Source organism: Nematolebias whitei, chromosome 1 (genome assembly GCF_014905685.2).
Source record: "Nematolebias whitei isolate Nwh7 chromosome 1, NemWhi1, whole genome shotgun sequence".
Classification (NCBI taxonomy): Eukaryota; Metazoa; Chordata; class Actinopteri; order Cyprinodontiformes; family Rivulidae; genus Nematolebias; species Nematolebias whitei.
The window spans coordinates 89,766,223-89,785,642 of record NC_056498.1 but is presented as its reverse complement, the minus strand read 5'-3'; the positions used below and the strand labels follow the sequence as shown (position 1 = coordinate 89,785,642).

The window sequence follows — 19,420 nt, the reverse complement described above, 5'->3', positions numbered from 1 at the left end:
CTCCTTCATTCTTCCCTTAAAATGTGTAAAATGTTGAGAAGGAGAGTATAAAAAACCCAACTGGAAGGCATAATCCAGCATTAATACAATTAGAGTTTAATTTAACCGCTTGCACACGCAGATGTAGCTGAGCTGCAGGAGTGCTGTTCCCCCCCCCCCCCCCCCCCCTTGGATTTTTTTTTTCTTCAATGCAGCAGAGTGCTGGGGGGCTTTGAGCAGAAACAGGTGTGAAAAGTGATATAATTCATTCCTGCACTGGCAGAGGAGACCAGAAAAAGTTGGTGAGGGCACTAGGAGGTGGAGGATTGTGCAGTATTAGAGGAGGTTGAGTGAAATAAATGGATGGATGGATGGATGGATGGATGGATGGATGGATGTGACATTGTTTGATTCTAGGATAGCATGTGCAGAATGGAGTTAAATGTTAAAATGTTATGGGATTAGACCTTGTGTCAGTGGTTTATACTGGGGTCGATGAAACCAAAAAGCAAAAGTGAAGAGTATGAAAGTTTGTTTACATGGAAACTTTTTTTTTCAAAACAGTTTTTGTATTTGATGTTTCTTAAAATACCCTTGTACACATGCACAATTTCTAGAAATGTTTTGGACCACAGGAAAACAAAAAACAGCCAAAAGCTATAGTTGCTATGCCAGGCCTGCATGTGGTGCTGTAACCCTGCCACAAAATAAAAAAAATAAATAAAAAAAAACAGGAAACAATGCATGCACATGAAGCTTACATGCTTAGTACAAAATGCAAACACAAGAAGAAGAAGAGGACAATCTTTGGTCATAGGTTAGATGAGCGGTAGAGCTGTAAGAGTTGTTTTTAAAATGTTCTGTTTTTGATGTCTATACAGAAAAAGCAAGGTTAGATTTTTAAACTTTTATTACTGTGGAAATCATTTTCAAAATATACTATTTTGTAGTTCCTAAAATGAAGTTTTTGTGTGCATGCAAGGTTGAAACTGGAAAAAAGTTCCCCTATTCACAAAAAACATTCATGTGAGGATGACTTTAATGCCAATATGAATATTATATATTGAGGACTTAATAGGACCAGAACCTCTGAATTAGGTAAACACAGTCCATACACTCAAAGCTAGCCTAAACAACAGAAGGTAGGAGAAAAAAAAACTATTGAGGTCAGAGTTCATCATTGCCTCAGATGCCATTATTCTTCTGCTGTTTATTTCTGGAATCTGGATATGTCAGCACCCCAATCACCCACGGCAACCCTGACCCTCCATGGCAACCCATTCCTGGAACAGTGGAACAGATCCTCTGGTTCTGTTTTCATACTAATATCAGAAGGTTACTTCTGGCCACTTTCTTCTTTATTACACAGTCATAGCAATAAGAGGAAACAGGGAACACAGAGACATTTTGTAAAAGATACAATGCTTGGATTGATTCTAGAACACACAAATACTTCAAGTATTTTTGTCATATTTCTGGCACAGTTGTCTTGTGATTGTTGTTAGAACTTTTTTGTCTTGCCTGTCAGCTACTCAAATTAAGTTCTTTGAGAAAATTATTTCATTTGAACCTCCGAGCCACAGGGAAGCCTTGTTAATAGCTTTGAAGAGACGTCATGTAACAAAATTAAAAAGAGAGTATTTATGTTTTTTCTTTCATTTATTTGCAAACAACCATAAATACATGATGTCTGTTGTGATACTGTAATATTTAGACTTGTGACTCAATTAAGATCCTAATTTAATCTAAGTGGCAGTCAGATTGTTTGGCGCCACTGTATGAAGATTTCAAAGACGCTCTATAAGAAGAAAGACAGACAGACAGATCTGCCAGAGGCTCTGCATGACACTGACAAAAGAAACAAGTCAAATTTATTCTTAGCATTTTTATTTGGTTTCAGATACTTCAGATCTCTGGCAGGGCTGTGTGTTTGTGTGCATCTGTCTTTGAGGACCAGTGTTTGGGTAAATGTGTGTGTGTGTATATGTGTGTGTGTGTGTGTGTGTGTGTGTGTGTGTGTGTGTGTGTGTGTGTGTGTGTGTGTGTGTGCATGTATGTGCGTTTTTGTTGCAGGTTACCTTGTAGGGACCAAATTTACAAAAAAAATCATGCACTGTTGGAACCAACTGTTCTTCATGGGGACCAAAGCCAGGTCTCCATAAAGATGTCTCTTATTTTTTTATTTTTTATTTTTTTTTGGGGGGGGGGGGGGTGTTAGGGGTTAGGCTTAGGACTAAGGTGTGAATTGCAGAAGGGTTAGGGCTAGGCATGTACTAGTAATGGTCAGGTTAGGGTATAGAAAATGAATGGACGTCAATGCAAAGTCCCCCAAAAGTATGTTTACAAGAACGTGTGTGTGTTTGTATGAGTGCATTTGGAAGCAATGACTTGTCCGTATCATTCACAGGAGTGGTTGGTGTCAAGGAAGCGGCAGCTGAGTCAACCTGCCCACCCCCATTACCCATACACACATACATACATTTTGTGCCCCAGCCCCCACATTACCCCACACCTTGTAATGAAAACATCATCAATTATCCCTCCTGACAGGCCCCAGGGACCAAATGCAGACAGCGCTCTTTGGGGGCTTCTTTTTGTCGAATGACCCTCGCAGACAAACAAACTTCACACATTTTGCAACTCTTTCATGATGAGTTTGTCCCAGCATTTGTAAAAAAAAAAAATCTAAAGGTCCTGTTTTTACCAACAGGGATGTGATAGTAGGACTTGCCCATCTGGTGAAGGTGTGGAGGTCAGGAGGTGTGTACATGTATGTGCCTTTTGTGAGAGTCTTGAGATGTAAATGGGGGAGGGAAAGGGGTGGAACAGTGGTAATGGTATGGCTGTAGCAGAGGGAGGGCTTCAGTCCTGACAGAAACTCCTGAAAGGCCATCTGTGTCGTGATTGATGGATGGAATGATGGATGACTGAGTGGACAGAGCAGATGGACAGAGCAACAATACAGTAGATGATAGGGTGACTCACATGTGGCACATGATGGCAGCTTAGAAAATAAATGTTGGTTTCTTGAGATATTGACATCTTGATGTCACTTTTGGCACGTGTGGAGCTCTTTTTCTTCATTTAAAAGAAGTGAAATCATCATTTTCCACATTTTATACAGATGAAATTTACACAGTTAACAAAATTTCTCAATTCCTGATGTTTCTTTTTTTACAAAAATCTAATTCTAAGGGGAAAATGCATTTTTTAAATGAACTTTTTGCATGCATGTCAGATTATACTTCTCATGTAATGTTTTTTCTGAGCTGAATCTTGTTCTTATGATATATTTGGAAACAATGACTGTCTCTTCCTTAAACATTTGAATTATTAGGAATTTTTAATCACAGAAAAAGAAGTGGACTTGTGTTTTTGCGTATGCGTGTGTGTGGGGGGGGGGGGTGTTGGGAGGGAAGGCGGGTGCTGTTAAATACATCAACTACAAAAGAGGTAAAGCAGAAACAGTCCAAGTAAGATGAGTAAGTATGAAATTATACAGCTATTGTCTGTTTTTCGTTCAAATTTATTGTGATAAAACATGATTTTTACTATCCACATGCTCCAAACAGGCAAAGGGGTTTGTTTGAATTACATTTACATGAAAGTTCTGAGAAAGCTTGAGTTCGTATTTTCTCCCACTTTCCCCTCTGCACTTCTTGTATCATTTTACCCCACTATTTAAAAGCCCTCAAGGGCAGTTAACTTTTAATTCACATCACCTTTGAACTTTTCCTAGACGTCTGCCATGGATCTAGACCAAGAGGAAGCACATGTGTGTGTGTGTGTGTGTGTGTGTGTGTTGATCTGGCTTCAGTCAAGAGGTGGACTAGTTTGTTTCCCCAAGAACGTGAGAACTTTACAGACCCCCGAGGTCGGTCAGTACCACTGAAGAAGCTCAAGCGATCTAATGGCTTTTAAGATTAAGGTGCATTTAAATGTCAGTAACTTAAATAGTAGGAACATCTTTTTGGATTATATTTTGACAAAAAATACAATTTTGATTTGTCATCATTATTACTGTTTGCTGTTTTTTTTATTTTTTTATTTTGCCTTATTTTTATTTTTTTTGTTTTATGTATTGCTTTCCCTTCCTCCCAACTCCAATTTAAGAGTTGGGAAACTATGAAACAAGTCAGTGTGTGGTTTCATTGTTGTGTGTCAAAATGATTGATGGCCTCATGCCGGAGCTGTTTCACACTAGTTCCATTTTTCATTATCAGCTGTATGTGAGCAGTGTGTGTATGTGTGTATCTGTGTGTGTATGTGTGTGTGTGCATGTGTTGAGTGGCTACAGGCCCAGTAACTCAGATATGTGAAACCATTCTTGGTTTGGTACCCACTAATCAGTTTACGAAGATCTGCAAATCCAGAGAAGGAGCTCACTCAGCTCTTAAGCACATACTGTCAGATGCAGATTGAAGCATACCATATTACACAAATAGACCCGCTTTAACAAGCTACACAACAATGGCATCATTGGTTTGTTAGGGTGTGGAATTCTCCACTATTGCTGTGGAAGTCATTGGAGAGTGAGTGGCAAGTTGATGTGAGGTAAAATCAGAGCAAATATTGCCGTAGGTTTATCTTGACGACATGCTCTGTCTTCATCTTATTAAGAAATTAGCAATGCTAAATTTTCTGTCTCACAACAAGCAAGCACATATCCAATTTTTTTGTTTAAATTTGACCTACAGCAAAAGGTTTTCACCCACCAAGAAACATAGTTTAGCATAGCATTTGAGTGTGTAGCCTCAGTTTGTTCAACCAGTGATTTAATACCTGTGCAAAGTGTGAAATCACATTAGCAGTAGCTGTTAGCTATTATCCATTAGGCTGCATTTGGCGATCCAGAGGATTGGTGGATATTTTCTGGCTGGAGTCAGCAGCTCAGTACCTTTTACTTACAGCAACTGCAGCAGCTTGCCCTAGATACATTTAGTGTGTGTGCGGGCGTGCATCCTTGTGTGACTGCATATGCAGTTGTGCTATTATTCGCAAGTGTCAGCCTCATGTCTCTTTTGTTAATGCAGAGTGAGTGTGTGTCTCATTGCATGCGTGCTCTTGATAGATGCTCTGGCTCTGCTGTTGTGGTAATCAGTTTGCACGTTGGCTGAACTAATTTATCAATTCAGTTCCTCCCACTTGTATTCTCGCCCATGCGTGAACCCCTCGCTCTGTCGCCTGCTTTCTCTCTGCTTCTCAGACAAAATGCTCCTTTCTGAAAGAACATACGAGTTTCCTATTTTTGTGCAAGTCTTCTGCCTGCCTGACTTCTTTCTCTCATTACTCCATTCTTCCATGACTCCTTGATACGTTTCTCTATAACATGCAGCTGTACATTTTATGGCTTTGGACCATAATTGTCATATTGGTGACTTGTGCTGTTTCAAAGGCAGTGGGATACAATATCCTCATTATTATTATTTTGCTTATAGTCCTATTATTGATGTTTTATACATAAAATTTTATAAAGCTTGTTGGAAAAGGTTACACGCAAGCTTTGACCATAGGCTTGTGGTGTGTTTGCACTTGACCAGCTGACCCAGAATGCCCTTGTGGTAGGGGACAGTCATGCACATATACTCAAATACACAAGCAAGAATGCCAATGTGTGCATTTTTGTGTGATTTTGTGTATAGTTTGTGTCCAGTGGAGTGAGGGAAATCATAGCTAGTGAACCAGGTGGTGAATGCAGACAGGCAATAACTCGTGGCAGAGGAGCCAGATAGCCAACTGGGAGTGGAGATATGGAACCAGCAATGATGCACATTTGTTGTCATGTTTCTCACTTTTCGCTTTCTTCTTCTTTAAGTGTTGTTTAGTGATTTATTACATGTACTTTGTCCCTTATCTTTTCAATTGCTTTATTTTTTGCACTGTGTTTTTAAGCGTTCTTCATCGTCATTCATTTTGATTCTCAGAGGCACATTTTAGTATTAGCAATAAAAAGGAGAAGTGAACAAGGCCGAGGGTTGCTGCTCACTTGTTTGTTACGACAGATTAAGCCATTGATTTGTGAATGCCATGCACTGATGGAGAAGGCCCGCTGCTACACAAGACGAAGAGAAGGAGGCAAATAAAGCAGAGTACGGGAATGGAGGGAAACATTTGGTTTGAAAGAGAGAGGATACAAAAACAGACCAGAGCTAATTGTAAAGAGTGGAGTTAAATGGAGATGGAAGAAAACAGGAGGGGAAAAAGAGGCAGCCCGACAGATAGTTAAGCCAAATGCTAAAAATAGAGCTGAAGGATGGAGAGGCAGAGACAAGTGAGAAAGAGGGATGTAGAGGGGAAGGAAGGAGGGGTGCTAGTGTGTTTTGAAAAAGAAAAAGATCTCAGAGAAAGACTGAGAAGGGAGGTAGAGTGTGAAGGCTTGATCTTTCAATAAGAGCACTGTATCATCCTTCTGCCTTCCTGTACTTGCTGCTTCAAAGAGCATAAGGGAGCAATTCAGGAATACCTTCACCCAGTTCCAGCATTCCCCCTACTCTGGTTCTTTTAACCCCCGTGGGGGCCAATGGTGAGTTTCTAATTAAAACGTTGGGGGGCAAAAGGGTAATTATGATAATAGTATAATAATATCGCCAAGGTTCTTAGACTGTTCTCTGGTCCCCAAATTGCTTCCTCTGAGAGATCAAATTTCAGTGGCATTACGTAAAGTCAAATTTCTTTGAAAGTCAGGTGAAATGAAACGGATGCCCTCATTACAATCTTGAGATTTTGATTCCCACTTGTAATGTCATGGACATGAGTCTAAAAATGATGTTTATTCTTTCATCACAATGACATATCCTTCTTCTATTACTTGCAGACATAAACACATTTTAAGTTTGTACGATTATCTGTCATTTTTATCTTGTTGGTTTGAATTCAATAGCAAGAGTTTTCCTGCAGCTCCGTTCACAGATTATGTGTATTGTGGCTGTGTATAACAAGAAAACATTTGTTTTTTGTTGCTCAAAGATCAGTGCTAAAACGTTAGCTCAACGCATTGTTGCTTGGAGCTTGCTGGTCATCTGAGGGGAATCCTACTGTTTCCTCTCAGCGTTCTGCAGTACCTGGCAGTGATGAGGCTTTGTAGATTCCTCTTACTCCCATTTACACACCCCCTCATTCCCAGGCAGCCTCGAGGCAGCCCACCTCCAGCTGTGGCTGCTGTTCTTTGCACCGCTTGGTGCAAGCACCGATTGCTTTGGAGTGCCTCCCTTTGCTCAAATAGGCAGTAATTACGGGCTTAAAGAGGTTTAGTGGTCCAGCAAACTACATAATCACCCCTTGAATTAGCCCCAGCTCATCAGCCTCAGTCCAACGAGCAGCAGTTACCACTAGCACTAGCTAGCATGCTGCACCCCCTTCCCTTTATTGCACAGAGGGAAGCACAGCAGCAGGTGTTGTGCAACATCCGGCCCCCTTAATAAATTTAGCCTCCCCTAAACTGGAATGGGGAGGGCTAATGAATCACGCCTTCACTCTCACTCACCAGAGTACAAACACACTTCATATACAAGAGCGTCACATCCTGCAGCATCAGCGCAGCATACAGTATACAGTTAAAGGCTGTTGCTCCATGTCATTCACCTTGAAGTCAATGAGGAATAATACAAATTATCCATTATCCCTATGGAGAAAAAAGCAACTCAGAAAGATATCTTATCTACTAGGTAGCAAAGCCTTAATGACATATTTTTCACCTCTTTCCTTGTCACCCAACTAAAATGATCTCATTTCCACAAGCAAGAGTGATGTGAGATTTCAAAGATTTAGCAAATTAAAATTGTTTGAGAATGACAATGCTCACTAATGAGTTAAAACTGTAAGAAAATATGTTCTTTATTAAAAAGAAAACAGTTTTATATGGGGGGTGGGGGTGGGGTGGGGTGTCAATCTATTTCCATTAAGAACAAGCCATATTTTTCATTTTACTTTTGATTTAAAACTTGCACACATTTTACAGAGGGCAGTCTAAAATTATCTGTTGCCATTTTATTTTTGCAAAGGAGCCGACTGAATCAGAGGAAATTAGTTTAGGGGGTGCTTTGTTTTTTTCTGCTGTTGTTTTGTTCACTCTCTCCCCCTTTCATTTAGTCTTTAATCCCCGCTCTTTCTCCCAGAGCCAGCTTTGTTGCTGGGTCCCTGCTCCCTAATGAAGTCAAAGAGATGTCAGTCAATGCCACCTACACAGACAGGAATTTGAAATGGCGTTGCTTTCACAGAGCTGCATGAACACACACAAGTATGAAACTTTGACTGAACGAGCAGGAAAACTGAAAAATTGGAGGCTTGCTGTAGCTGAGATGAGCGTATAGCTTGGAACACTTGTCTGCTCATGCTCAGGGCTCGGGAAATTTGTTGGTAGTATAACAATTTGCTTCCCAAATATTTAAAGTAACCTCATACATGCCTGTCAGCAGCAGACTTCTTGTAAAGTTTGTGTGTGCATGGATATTTGTATGAGACACCAGTGTGATGCAGCCAAAAGGCCTGCGGATTTGCTGTCAGGCATTCCTGATGGGCAGCTTGGTTTCTATGGAGACTTGACCCATGAACTCAGAGGGGAACAGATCTGCCCATGTCAAGACACTCCACTTAAACTGACAGTTGTAAGTCAGCAATTTTGAGATAATGGTGTTGTATTACAGTACAGTAGTCCCTCGTTTAGCGTGGAGTTTACACCCCCCCGCACGCACGCGAGATAAGTGACAAACCGCAAAGTAGGGATAGTAGTACAAGTTCAAGTAAACTTTATTTACCATGTCATGTGGTACATGGGATGGAATGAAATTATGTTCACAAGTAGTAGTAAGTAGTAGTTTATTTTAGTATTTACTGTAGTAGTAGTAAGTAGTTGTTTGTTTTAGTATTTACTGTAGTAGTAAGTAGTAGTGTATTTTAGTATTTATATACAGTACATAAGGCTTTAAAAACCCTTCCCACACTCTTGCAATGTTCTAAACCCTTAAACCTACTAATTTTAACAACATAGTTATATGCAGCTACTAAATTTACTTACTAGCTCTGCTGAACAGCAGCTGCTCTCGTTCCAGCCCGACCCGGTTCATTTCTGCAGACCTGCTGCGATAAAGCCCACAAATCAGTCCTCTAAACTCTTAAACCTACTAACTTTAACAACATACTTATATGTAGCTACTAAATTTTACTTACAAGGGCTCTGCAGATCAACAGCACCTCGGTTCCATCCGACCCGAGAGATGTAAAAAGTCCTGGTGCTACATGACGAAGCCCACTGCTCATGGGCGTCAGAAGCATCTGTAATGTGTGTGTGTGTGTGTGTGTGTGTGTGGGGGGGGCACTATAGTATGTGTGTTATCGCACACCAGTGTACAAAAAAAAGCAACATTTCATCTAGATTTCCTTACTTTAATTCTATTTACAGCATGTTTCTCACCAAGTTTGTGTAAATTCAGCTGTAGGTTTTAAAGACATATAAACTTTAACACCTAGCATCAGGTCGGCACTATTTTTGTTTATAGAGAAAAAAAAAACATCACCACTAGACTTTTTTACTTGTGTTTAACACTAATCATCTAAATTATGTTTTTCACGAAGCTTGAGGACAATAAGTTGTGAGGTTTTAAAGATATTTCAACTTTAATGCACCTGAACACACAGCGTCTCTTACACCTGCAGCGTCTTACAGTGCCACAGTTACTGCTAAGCTAAGATGATACAGACATATTGCTCCTCTCAACCAGCCTCCTAACATGAATATATGTTTATGATCAACCCCCTGGTCAACAACTGCCCACACTAAGCTTGCTAAACTGCCGAGCAACCCAGAGGTGTCTCGACCTCCACCACCTGTGAGCGTTTTCTGCTGAGGCAGGAGTAGACGCACAGAAGCACTGCTGCTGCTGGATGCTGGAGAGTTGGAGGTAACCATGAAAACCTGGAGTGGATTTTTAGTAGTTTGAATATTCCCCTATTAATCAAGTGGAATGGATTTGTTCATGAAGAAAGAAACTGTGTCGACTGAACTAATGCTTCATAGTAAAAATGGAGGGGTCCAAATGAACTTTTTTTTTTAATGTGGGGGGGGACATGTCCCCTTCACATATAATGGTTTCAACACCTATGCCACCGCTCCATCCAGCTTAATGTGTGCGTGCTGCCGCTCCAGGAACAAGGCTGCCCAGGATTGGGTCCACCACCTCTGGCCTGGTCCGGACCAGCACCGCATGATCAGAACTAGGCTGCACCCTGCAGCCGTCTGTCGTCTGCAGCTCCCAGGATCTGGGTCAAACTGAGTCCAGCTCAACTGCAGCCAAGCTACTCATCAGTGAAGATACAACTTGAAGGATGAGTTCAACTTCAGAATGATTTGTGACCTTCCTGCCAGTATCCTTAAAGAACTTCCAGACTTTGCTGCAAAACTTTCCCTCTATTTGCGGAAAGCAGCGGTTGGAAGCAGTATTGACTTCTGGGAAGTGAATTGATGGCTTCTGGGTAATGTAATTCTTTAGACTGGCAAAACAGTGAAGGCTTAATGAAAGAAAAGTATAAAATGGCGGTTTAATTTTTTTTTTTAAACTTTAAAAATATTATGTACAGTACTGCACGTCCACAAACCACGATAGAGCGAGTCAGTGAGTCGAACTGCGAAGTAGCGAGGGACTACTGCAGTTCCTTGATTATCGCAGGGGTTACATTTCACACCACCACGATTGGTGAAAAAATGTGAAGTAGGAACGCTATATTTATTTTAGTATTTTTTATATATTTTAAGGCTTAATAAACCCTTCCCACACTCTTGCATTATTCTAAATGCTTAAACCTACGTCATTTTAACAATATACATATATGTACTGTACTACAAAATTTTACTCAACAGCAGCTCGGTTCCATCTTGGTTCCGGTTCTGCAGACCTACCCTGCAGCGACAAAGCCAACGGCCCCGTCCAGGTTCATGTGGCGTGGGTAATTGAGCTTCAGGAAGCTTCAGGATTATTTGCGACTTTCCTGCCAGTTCTGAGTTTAAAAGATTGATCTTATCTATTAAACTACTTCTGTCTTTGTGTTGCAAAACTTTCCCTCTATTAAGGCAGAAAGCAGTGGCCGGAAGCACTGTTGGCTTCTGGGTAGTGTAGTTCTTTTGCCTGGTGTGAAAGTACAGGTTTATTGAAAGAAAATTTCAATATGGTGGCGCCTGTCCCAAGTTTTTTTTCTTTAACTTTTTATCCTGTACCGTCCCAGTTATGTGAGTAATGTTAAAGTTGACTATCATTAAAAATTGTGAAGAGTGTGTCTGCGAAAGTTGAACCGCGAAGTAGCGAGGGACTACTGTAATCTGCTTTGAAATCAGCTGGATGTACGACGTCAAGGAAGTCAAACTCAACACATCTCATAAAAAATAAAAAGAAATAAGCTCTAAATTAAAAGCTGTTTGCAATGAATTTTTGCACATTTTTGCATCTTAGTGCCTTGTGGCTGAATCCAACCATCTGCTGGTAAAGTAGGTTAACTCAAGCTATAACAGACCCAAGCTACCCACAGATTGTGCAGTGTCATTACTTTACAACATGTGATTTTTCTCTTGCGTTTCTCCCTTCACTCATTTTTTCATGGCTGCTTTCTTATAAAGCTAATGTGATGCAACGGGCCTTTTAATAGGATACACAGAGGCTTGGGAAGCTCCTCTTTAAATAGAAAAACATGTAGTGATAACACCTAATGGCTAAGAAGGGAGTGCACCAGAGTGTAATTACATACACTGAGATGGAGGATTTGGATTTCTTTTAAATGTTGTGACAATATTTTAAATGATAGATAGACCATGCCTATAAAACATATTCACCTCGTTGCACTTTTTTTCTTTTCTTTTGTTGTTGCCATAAATCGATCAGGATCTGAAGTGGAATTTTTAGGAAAAAAAGAAACGAAAAGAAAAAAAACTACAACAAACTTTCTATATCAAAGTGAATTCAGATTTCTACCAATGAAATTAAAATTTGTAATATCCACACAGTGTGACTTTCAGGTCAGGTAATTTTTGGAGACATTAAAAAAACTACCATCCTTTATAAAGTTATTACTTTTACTTTATTTTTTAAGTACAAAGTAGATTCCTCAAAATTAGTGAATCCTTGTTAAGCCTCAAAACCAATTGAAGCTATTAGTATTTTTGAATTATTTATGAAAAATCAAAACTCTTATTTGGTGTCATTTTTATTTGCAGACTGTATCTTCGTCTTGGTTGTAGTTTTCTCTTGGGGTAGACATGGGACAGGAGGAGTAAAAGAAGGATCTCACCAAATATTTTTGTTCTTATCTGTTTGTTAAACCCTGGGGCTCCTGGTATCCATTTCCCCGTCTACTCTTCTGCCTCCTTGTTTCCTTTCACTCTCTTTCCTCCTTTTATCGGCTCCTCTTGTTCTTGTCTGAGGTCTGTGAGGAAGACAGACAGGGAGGAGATGTGACCGAAGCTCTGTTACTCACCCACACACACATCTGCGCACACACACGTACAAACATACAGTATGACCGGGCAAAGCTGAACTGTGTGCGCTTCGATCAGAACAAGCACGTAAACACTTGATGGACACAGATTGACTTGGCTGTAATGGACACATAATGCATAAAAGAGCAAACACACATACCTAAAATGATAAAACACAAAAACACAGAAGGAGTCACACCCCTTCTGGCACCCACAAGCACAGAGTCCTGCAGAAAACAGGCAGCAGGGTGGAAATTCTCATGAAAGGAGTTGTATATTTGGAGAAGACATATCATTAAGATAGTCTTGGGGAAGAAGGAAGGGAGGGAAGGATGCGCAGAAACTTTCCATCTGCTTTTTTAAAGAACATGTTATTGCTTTCTGCGCTGAAGGCCTTTCTTACCCTCCCCTCATCCCTCCCCTCCAACCCACTGAACCACAGCCAAGAGCTGTTAAGACACCAGAATCACTCAAAGGCGATATTAAAACTGGGTGACTTGTTGCTGTGCGAGGAACTAAATCAAACTGTTTTGAAAGATAGGAGCTAATTTGGAAGTTTAGAAATAAGGATGGCAAAAACAGTTTTAGTGTACTGGATTCCTGGCCAAGTCCTGCTCATAATGATGAACTTTGTGTGTTAAAGCTCTTGAAGGAAGTAATCGCCATAAAGTAAAGACATCAAACTGTAAAAAGGAAAGCTAGGGCCAACAATTATATGAAGTATAAAAATTAAAGGCCTTCAAAGACTATACATTGATTGTTGTGTTTGATACCATGTAAGATCATTTTGCAGCAATAAGAGGAAAAGTTATAGCTGTTTTTGGTCCTTGTAATAATGTTAGGAGTCGGTCTAATGCAAGACTTCATGAGATGTTTAGAATGACTTTCAGCTAATACCACCACAAACTGCCACTCAAAAGTTGTATAGTTGACTTGAGTTATAGCCATTTATGTTTGCAGAGGTTGATCATCTGTGGAGACTATCTTAAACAAAGTTTCATTGAAATGGGTTTCGTGTTTCATGAGATTTTTATCTCACAAGCAAACAGGTCTTCTTCTTCTTCTTTTGTCTTTTTCCTCTTCAGAGGTCCCCACAGCGAGTCATCCTCCTCCATCTCGTTTGGTCCTCACTCCAACTACCTCCATGTCCTCTCTAACTGCATCCATAAATCTCCTCTTTGTCTTTTTCCTGGCAGCTGCATTTCTAACATCCTTCTATCAGTATACCCACTGTCCCTCCTCTGGACATGTCCAAACCTTCTCAGTCTGGTCTCCCTAACTTTATCTCCCAGTTGTTCAACCTGTGCTGTACCTCGAATGATCTCATTCCTAATCTCATCCATTTTTGTCACTCCTAAGGAGAACCTCAACATCTTCATTTCTGCCAGCAAAGATCTTGTACAATGTGCAATGCTTGGAGTAAGGGCAGCGGATAACTATCAGCTACTACTGCAGTGAATTTTAGCCTAACATCAGTACACTTACTGAGTTAAAGCCATTTCTGTGTTCCCAGTAGTCAGTTAGCTCTGGCATTCTCACACATTCTCACAGAGTTGGGTTGGTTTCTTAAACTGCGTGTGATGAAAAACTAAAATGCCCATGTCATTTGGTTTTCCTGACTTTGTTCTGCATGACTATTATTAAAAAACTTCAACTCCATAAATATATTTTTCTTGACATTATTTTTTTTTGAAATCCCACTCATCCAGTCAAATGCACCTTTCTTCTCCTGCCTGAAACTTAGACTGTGTGTGTTTGATTTGTATTGAGTCTGAGCATATGTGTGTGCGTGAGAATGTGTGTGTGTGTGTGTGTGTCATGAAGCTAGAGGGAGAATAGCATTGGAACAGGATGTATCTGTGCTGAATTGTGGCCTCTGGCATCACTGAAGCCCCCAAATCACGAGGCAGACACCCCTGCCTTCAGTTTCATGACACGTAGAATGGACTCATTGATTTTTATATCTTATATCAGTTTTTTTGTTGTTTGTAGAAGAGAGAGAACTTTTTCACATGATTAGCTGAGATTAATATGTCAGTAGATAATTTGTGATTTTTTTTATGTGAGCTAGAAGGGCAGTCCTCCGCAATGGCCTGTGTTGTACTTTTAAATGCAATAGTATCTTTGTTAGCTAAACCTCCACATCTCTGCAAATTTTATTATAATTGTTTATTATTACTGCTAGTTTTTAATATAATCCTGTTCACACAGACATTGAAACAAGCCGAAAACAGCTGAAAATCCTCTTTAGTAGTTATTTATGACAAAGAACTCAGACCCTCAAGAATATTGTTTTTCCTTGTTAATCACACACAGGCTGCAAAGCAGCATCCCAGATTTTCAGCAGTTTCTGCAATTCTGACATTATCTGATCAATTTACAATGTAAAAAATATGAATTCATACACTCTTCAGCACTGCACATTAATAGATGGACAGTTTGTGTAAATTATGTACGCACAAACACACGCAGCGAAGAGCACAGAAATGGTTGTGGAATAAGTAGTGGACACAAATTTGGCCAGAGGCGACAATACAATTATAACTTAGTGCATGAAATTAGCCTCCTTGTGTTCCCATTCCCTGCAACCAATCACATGGACAAGGAAACGCTGGGAAAAAAAAGACAGGAAAAAAAAGCAAATCAGTCTCTACTCACACTCTCTCAGCTGGGTTGTCAGAGCATTAAACACAATCCTGTTCATTATGCGCTGGAAAAGCAGTAATGAAAAAATGAAAATGCTGGCGCCGCGCTGATTTTGCTCGTCTGATTGACTATCAAGGCTGTGTTGTCTTCTTAGACTAACTGCAAACATCAACCTCTGTGTGGTGGCTACTGGTGATCTCCCAAATTTGGTTTATAAGTAATAAAATCATCAAAAGCTGAACTGTTTGTTCTCAAGAAAGTAAAATATGATAATTTTTTTTATTTGACATTTTTAATTTAATTTCAGACATATGTTGATTGAACTGGAATAAAAATATGAAGATTACCGGTAGTTATTTTAAAACACATTTTCTGTTATTAATGAATATGTTTTGTATGCAAATTGATACAAACACTATAGATTATATATAACTCTCTCGTCATTTGTTGTTTCACATCAGTAACTACAATGGGTTCGTCTTGGACCCAGCCATCCCGAGATAGTTTAAACTTTCCAGGGTTATTATCAGTTTGACTCGGGTTAGGTTTTTAATCCAGAAATTGTTATAAAATGACAAATTTTGTGAAGGACTTGCAACCTGTCCAGGGTCGTCTCTTGTACAGTGACTGCTGGATGTGGGCACCAGCGATCCCCCAGAACCACCAAAATTGAGCTAAATTAAAATAAAAAGCCTTATTAAATAATTACAGATTGATTTGATGCTAGCTAACTAGCTGGCATTACCAGCTATTAGCATCTGCTATCTGTTATTTAAAAAAAAAAAAACTCACTGTCTAGTACAAGCATGTTGTAACAAGTTGTTACCAAGAGAAACCAAATTAAACATTTTTTTTACGAGTTAGTCGGGGTCAGGTCTGATTTGGTCAACTTCTGGCCTAAAATGACGTCCATGAGAGAAAACTTAAAATCAGTTGATGTAATTTAGCCTTTATGAGTAATAATAAAGTCAGTATTTTTTTAAAAGATAAGTTAAAGCTTTAATAAATAAAACAAACTAGATAAGAAAATGTTAAACTGAATGAACTTTACTCCTCTCTTTGTGAAAATGTGTAATTATTTTAGAGAATTACATTGTAGTTTGTTGCTTCCGCCTGAAAAGTTTATTTTAAATTTGACAAACCAACAACTTGGATTAAATGTTTCACAGAGGTCACAAAAGCTGCTTTGCCGTTGATAAGGGCGACTCCACTTGAGTCTCGTCTTATCGATTCTCCTCAGGTGTGGGTGATTTAGCCACTGTGACTTGATTCCTCGCTCTGTGGGTGGGATCGTCAATGCAAAGTTTGCAGTATCATAACTGGTCATTGTGTTTGACCCATTTCGCCCATTGTGGAACTTATTGCCCTATAATGGGACTTCAGTTTCTTTAGCTTATCCCGCCACTGCTTATAAGTCCGGGTGTAGCCATGCTGCCTCTCTGGTAACTCTGTCAATGTGCTTTTTTCTTGTGGGGCCGTCCGTCAGAAAGGAAATGTAGGCCAGATGTAGTTTGCTGTTTTACTGGGCAGGATCATCCAGTGACGTAGCTCCACTGGCCAGTCAATGGCTGCTGTCAGTTGTCATCAAATTTGTCACCTCAGAGCAGTCTGCTTGGAACCTCAAACAAGGTGGTCCCATAAACCGAGCTGAGTGGGGGTGGGTACCAACCGTGGGCAGACCCTAAACTGGAGTGGTGTGGAACAGATGAGAGTTGAGACTGTGGCAAAGCACCAGTTGTATCATAGTTTTTAGGGATAAATTTGCTGTTTTCATTTTAACATCATTTTCCATTTTCAACACGAGAAGAAAATTGTGTAGTGATGTCGTCATGATTTTAACACAAAACACAAACGAACACAATCACATCAGCAAAGATAAAGACAAGATTGTATGAGTTTAAACGCTCTTCCATGTCTGTTTTCCTTCACGTCAATGCTACACATCCCCCACTTACTGATTACATATGCAGCAGGGTGAATGTTAGTGTGGGTGTGTGTGTGTGTGTGGGGGGGGGGGGGATTCCAATATATTTGTGTGAGATGCTTCTTAAATATCAGAGCTTATTCTTCACTTCATTTAACTTTCTAATTGGCTTGCCTTTTTGGCTGCCGTTAATTACAATACTTCATATTCCATTAATGAATTGGGTTATTAATGAGCTCATACACACACATACTTACAGTATATAAGTAGATGTACACACAGGCACGCTGACACCTACACAACAATGAACATGAACACACACCTCACATTACTGATTGCTGTCTGTTCATGTGACTGTTGCCCTTTCTCTGCTAAAATCAAACTCGTTCTCCAGAAACAAAGGCTTCATAAAAATGTGTTCAGTCCTTTTTTATTTAAAGATGTTGTCTTTCTGTTTTGCAGCATCCCTACCCATCAGAAGAACAGAAGAAACAGCTGGCACAAGACACAGGCCTCACTATTCTACAAGTGAACAACTGGTGAGTCATTTCTGAGTTTACGTACAGTTGATTTTTAGGGCCGGACCCCCCCGGGCGATCTGAGTTGTTAATGATTGGAATTAATGCCTCCCCTCCACCCCTGTTTTTATCTTTATTTTTATCATACTCACACACACACACACACTCACACAGCACTTAGTGAATCTTCCTCACCTAGATCAATCCATCTGAGGAGATTTAGCCTGGAGTGCTTTTTTTTTTTCCATCCAACTGACTAACTCAACCCAAACACGAGCGCCCGTGTAAATTAAATAGTTTTTGAATAAAAATCCAATAAAATCACCCAACATATGCATCTTATATGAGAAAGAGACTTTGAAAAGCGGTAGCTTAAAAACTAATTTTAGGGGTGCAGTTTGACTTACTAATTCTGCGTTGAAGTCCGTGTTCAGTGCAACTTTTTAATACTTTGCACTGCCAAAAGGTGCAAGGCAGTCATGTTTTCTCTGCTATCGCTGTGTACGTGCTTTATTGTAACATTAGCAAAATATGACATAAACTAGATGGAGTTTAATGAAGCTTCCATAAAGGAATCACTATGAACATCTGCAACTGGTTAAATTTTAGAGCCACACCATTTCAATATGACCACTCCAACTAGTCACAAAAATGGCTGTAGTTCAGGTCATTTTATGGATTTTGAGCTAAAGTTTGGTATGGTAGTAGATGAAAATCATTTGCAACACCTACTCAGAATGCTAGCACATCTCCTGAGGTTTTTTTATATCACATGAGATAACATCAATTGCAAAGTTGGACCTGAACCACTACAATGCTGTCGTCATAAAATGAAACGAGTTTAAACCTCTGGCATGAAAGGAGCAATGTGCATTCATAAATGGAATGCAGTTCACCATTTTTATATTTATTCTGGTTATTGCCAAAGGTAAAAAGAAAATAATAAAAACTAGGATTTTAAGTTTGAAATCAAAAGGAGGAATGTTTTTGCCATCATAGCAGGACAAATCTAATTAAATTCCAATTCTAATTCTATTAAGAATCAAAGTGTGATCCTTTTTGGTAATGCAGTTTCTTTTTATTTTTTTTTATCCTAGTGCATTTAGGATTTGAAGTTGTTAACAAGAAGCTTGACTCAAGTCCACAGCCTGATTGCTAACCTGCCTTTGTAAATTACTGTTCTGCAAGTGCCAACTAGGCAGCTAATTGGGTACAAGTGTGGCTGGCTGGGGCCATAAAATAAGGCTGCTAACTATTCATTTTAACCTTAGGTAACACTGTGAAAGTTAGAAAGGGCCCTGTGTCCTTGTGCGGTTAGTCTTATCAGACAGATTGATATCAGTGCATGCTTAGTGTTATTAGCCATGTCTAATTAAAGGGGCTGAGGTCTGGGTAACTGAGGCACAGCCCAGACAGAATGTGTTTGATCTACGCAGGCCTTAAAACATAATCCTTGGAAGTATTGGTGAGCTGCATGGTCAGTGAGTGAAGGCAAAAAGCAGGAGAAGTGGGAGCTAAACAGCTGGACAGAAGTGAAAAATAGATGACGAGTAAAAGAGTACGATATGAAAAAAGAGGGGAAGATACGAGATGATAATTTCTATTAACAGCAGTTTAATGACGTTAACTTTATTCCCAGCTGTTGTTCAATCTGAGATCTCCGAGAGGGGATGATGTGTCAGTCTGTAGAAGAATTATACATTGACACCCCACCTTCACACACACACACACACACACACACTCCTGACCAGAGGGAATCCTACAGAGGTTATCAAATCACGTGACCCTTCCCTCTAAAATCCATGGGGGATCAATTCCTACAGCAGTGATAAAGCCAAACTGTGCGTTCTCGTGTGTGTGTGTGTGTGTGTGTGTGTGTGTGTGTGTGTGTGTGTG

The 19,420-nt window shown here is 39.8% G+C and overlaps 1 protein-coding gene across 1 annotated transcript in view; it reads left to right on the top strand.

Annotated features, from left to right (window-relative positions):
• The window catches only part of meis1b (Meis homeobox 1 b), an 87,482-nt gene that overhangs the window by 43,364 nt on the left and 24,698 nt on the right, over positions 1-19,420 (top strand). Inside the window, exon 9 of the mRNA XM_037681172.1 lies at positions 17,469-17,545. Within this exon, the coding sequence (XP_037537100.1) occupies positions 17,469-17,545 (77 nt within the window). The remainder of the gene's footprint in view (positions 1-17,468; positions 17,546-19,420) is intronic.